Raw genomic sequence first — 2893 nt, 5'->3', positions numbered from 1 at the left:
ACTAAATATTTCTGACTATAAAAAATTATATTTCTTTAATTTTTACAGCAAACAACCAACAGAGTGGCAAAGAAAAAGTTGTTTTGAGCCTTTTTTTAAGTCCTTCCCATCTAACAAACAGGAAAATAATAATAAAATGTATTTTTTTTTCACTATGAACCGTACAGCAGAGTAGAGGACAGATATAATTTTGGTTACTTTTCTTATTTATGGAGGCAGATTCTCATTATTCCCAAAACACTCAAGACAACTGGATTTATTTTAAAGGTTCTACAAGCAGAAAAATGATAAATTTAMTGATTGTAACCACGTCTGAGAGGAATGCACTGTGCTTGGTTCAAATGTAAGGTTTGGTTTTATTATCATTTATTGTCACTGAAACATTTTAAGTCTGTCTGAACGAGGAGGACCCATCCTGTGTAATCTAAGAACGAGCTCAGCTCACCTTTCCTCACTTTTTAATCTCTGTAAATTTGTTTTACAGACAAAGTGAGCAATAAATCTCTTCTTTTTACAACTATATTTGATATTTCCGGGCTCTGCCTTTCCAAATGAACCTCTGACGTTGGGTTTGACAGGTTCCACGTCAACCTCCTGTGTGGAGACTCGGAGTCCAGCGACGTCGCCCTCCACTTCAACCCTCGCTTCGACGGCCGGGACAAGGTGGTCTTTAACTCCCGCCTGGATGGAGACTGGGGGTCGGAGGAGAAGATCCGCAAGATGCCGTTCTCCAAGGGGAAGAGCTTCGAAATGGCCATCATGGTCAACTCGCTGGGATACCAGGTCACAACACACACACACACACGCACGCACACACACACACACACGCACGCACACACACACAGTGGTCCTTCTGGGTCCTCAGATGGGCTTAGACACCAATCCTTACTTACCATGCTAACCTTACTTTGTCTACAGTTTGTACATCAAAATATCATCATTTTTTCCTCAAATTATTTCAAAATAAAAGTCTTGAATTTCTGTTGGAAGTTGATAAGTGTTTCAGGTTTCAGGCTGATTCGGCTCCTTTTTAACATTTAATTAGAAATCTTCTAGATTTATGAAATCCTCCTCCGTGGTTTTAAACGTTTTAACTGACGTGACGTTGTCGTGTTTCAGATTAAAGTCAACGGGAAGGATTTCTTCACGTTCGCACACCGTGTCCCAGTGAAACGGGTCCGTTCCATTCAGGTCGCAGGAGACGTTTGCATCCAAACCATCAACGTTGTCGGGGTGAGTCCTGAAGTTTGACAAGTCTTAAACTTATTCTCTGGGTTTGGGATTATGTTTAAAAAACAAATTTCAGTTTGAGGAAATACTTTTTGTTGTTGTGATTTTATTGTTTCCTTTTCCTGCTACGGATTTAAAAACATTTTAAAATAATATTTCTGTTCCTAGCTATTTTTGACAATCGTTTTTAAAATGTTAAAAATTTAAATTATGAACAAGTTCTTGCATTTTATTTTGAAAGAAATTTTAAAAACTATTTCAGAAAATGTTTTTCTTCTCATTCAAGATTTCTCAAGCCAAAAAGTTTTAAACAGAATTGTTTGTTAATCTGTTTTTTGTGCTCAGAGTATGTGTCGGGGGTGACCCTCAGCTACTACCAAAGCAAATTTGAGCTCATACTTAGTAAAATTAACAGAGTTTTAGCCTTTTTTGTTTTTAAGTGTAGCTGTCTGTGACAGCCATTTAAGCTTACAGAGCTGGCTCTGATGTTTATGAGAACTGGTAATCTGGCTTCACTGGCACCTTTTAAGTTGTCTGTGTGCAAAGGTTTTAAATTCAAATTAAAACTCTTTTCATGTTTTTATCTGTTGTTTTCAGGGAGGAAGTCCAGGAGGTGACATGGGGGTAAAATAATCTTTAAACTTCTAACTAATCAGGCTTTTTAATGGTAAAATGACATTAAAGTAATATTTCTCAAACAGGGAGGATATCCAGGCTCACATCTGCCGGTGAGCTCAAATCGCGATTGTTTTTTTTTTATTCTTTACGCATTTTTCTTTTAATTTAATGTGAATTTAATCTCGTTCCCGTTCATCTGGTTTCAGGGTATGGGTGGGCAACCGGTCTACGACCCGGTCAGTAAAATGTTTTAAACTTTTCAGATTTGAACCACAACAAAAAAGATGTTTACTGAAGTAAAATGTTTCTGTGTTTTTCAGCCTCTGCCGTACCGCAACATGATCCCAGGAGGGATGAACCCAAAGAGAACCATCATCATCAGAGGCCTGGTTCCTTACGGAGCCAAGAGGTGTGTGTGTGTGCGTGTGTGTGTGCTTGTGTGTGTGTGTGTGTGTGTGTGTCTGCTGTAATCATTGCATCAAACCAGAACTAATCAATCAACTTTATTTATAGAGCACATTTTAAAACCCACATGGGCAACCACAGTGCTGTACGATAAGACGACAATAAGCTAAGACAATGAAAGAAGCGTAACACACACACACACCACAAACTAACACTCCTGTTACAGTATGGGGATCAACTTTGTGGTGAGCAGATCCCAGGACATCGCCTTCCACATTAACCCTCGAGTGAAAGAAGGTGTGGTGGTGAGGAACAACTGCAGTGGAGGGAAGTGGGGCTCAGAGGAGAGAGAGATCAACATGAACCCCTTCCAGGAAGGACAGTACTTTGATGTGAGAATACTTTTACTTTACTTTGTACTTAAATGGTTAATAAATATTATCTGTTCATAATTATGTTCCTCAGTACCTATGATCTTAAGTACATTTATTCACCAGTAGCTGTGCTCTTTAGCGCCTGTGTTCTTTAGTGCCTGTGTTCTTTAGCGCCTGTGTTCTTTAGTACCTGTGTTCTTTAGTGCCTGTGTTCTTTAGTGCCTGTGTTCTTTAGCGCCTGTGTTCTTTAGCGCCTGTGTTCTTTA

General features: G+C 39.0%; 1 protein-coding gene across 1 annotated transcript in view; it reads left to right on the top strand.

Annotated features, from left to right (window-relative positions):
- LOC106529661 (galectin-4) overlaps positions 1-2893 on the top strand; it is an 8250-nt gene that overhangs the window by 1671 nt on the left and 3686 nt on the right. Inside the window, exons 3-9 of the mRNA XM_014025144.1 lie at positions 579-783; positions 1120-1233; positions 1828-1854; positions 1932-1958; positions 2055-2084; positions 2169-2257; positions 2480-2645. Coding sequence (XP_013880598.1) covers positions 579-783; positions 1120-1233; positions 1828-1854; positions 1932-1958; positions 2055-2084; positions 2169-2257; positions 2480-2645 — 658 coding nt within the window. The remainder of the gene's footprint in view (positions 1-578; positions 784-1119; positions 1234-1827; positions 1855-1931; positions 1959-2054; positions 2085-2168; positions 2258-2479; positions 2646-2893) is intronic.

Source organism: Austrofundulus limnaeus, unplaced genomic scaffold (assembly GCF_001266775.1).
Source record: "Austrofundulus limnaeus strain Quisiro unplaced genomic scaffold, Austrofundulus_limnaeus-1.0 Scaffold458, whole genome shotgun sequence".
NCBI lineage: Eukaryota > Metazoa > Chordata > Actinopteri > Cyprinodontiformes > Rivulidae > Austrofundulus > Austrofundulus limnaeus.
The sequence above is the reverse complement of the archived record's forward strand: the minus strand, read 5'-3'. Positions and strand labels throughout refer to the sequence as shown.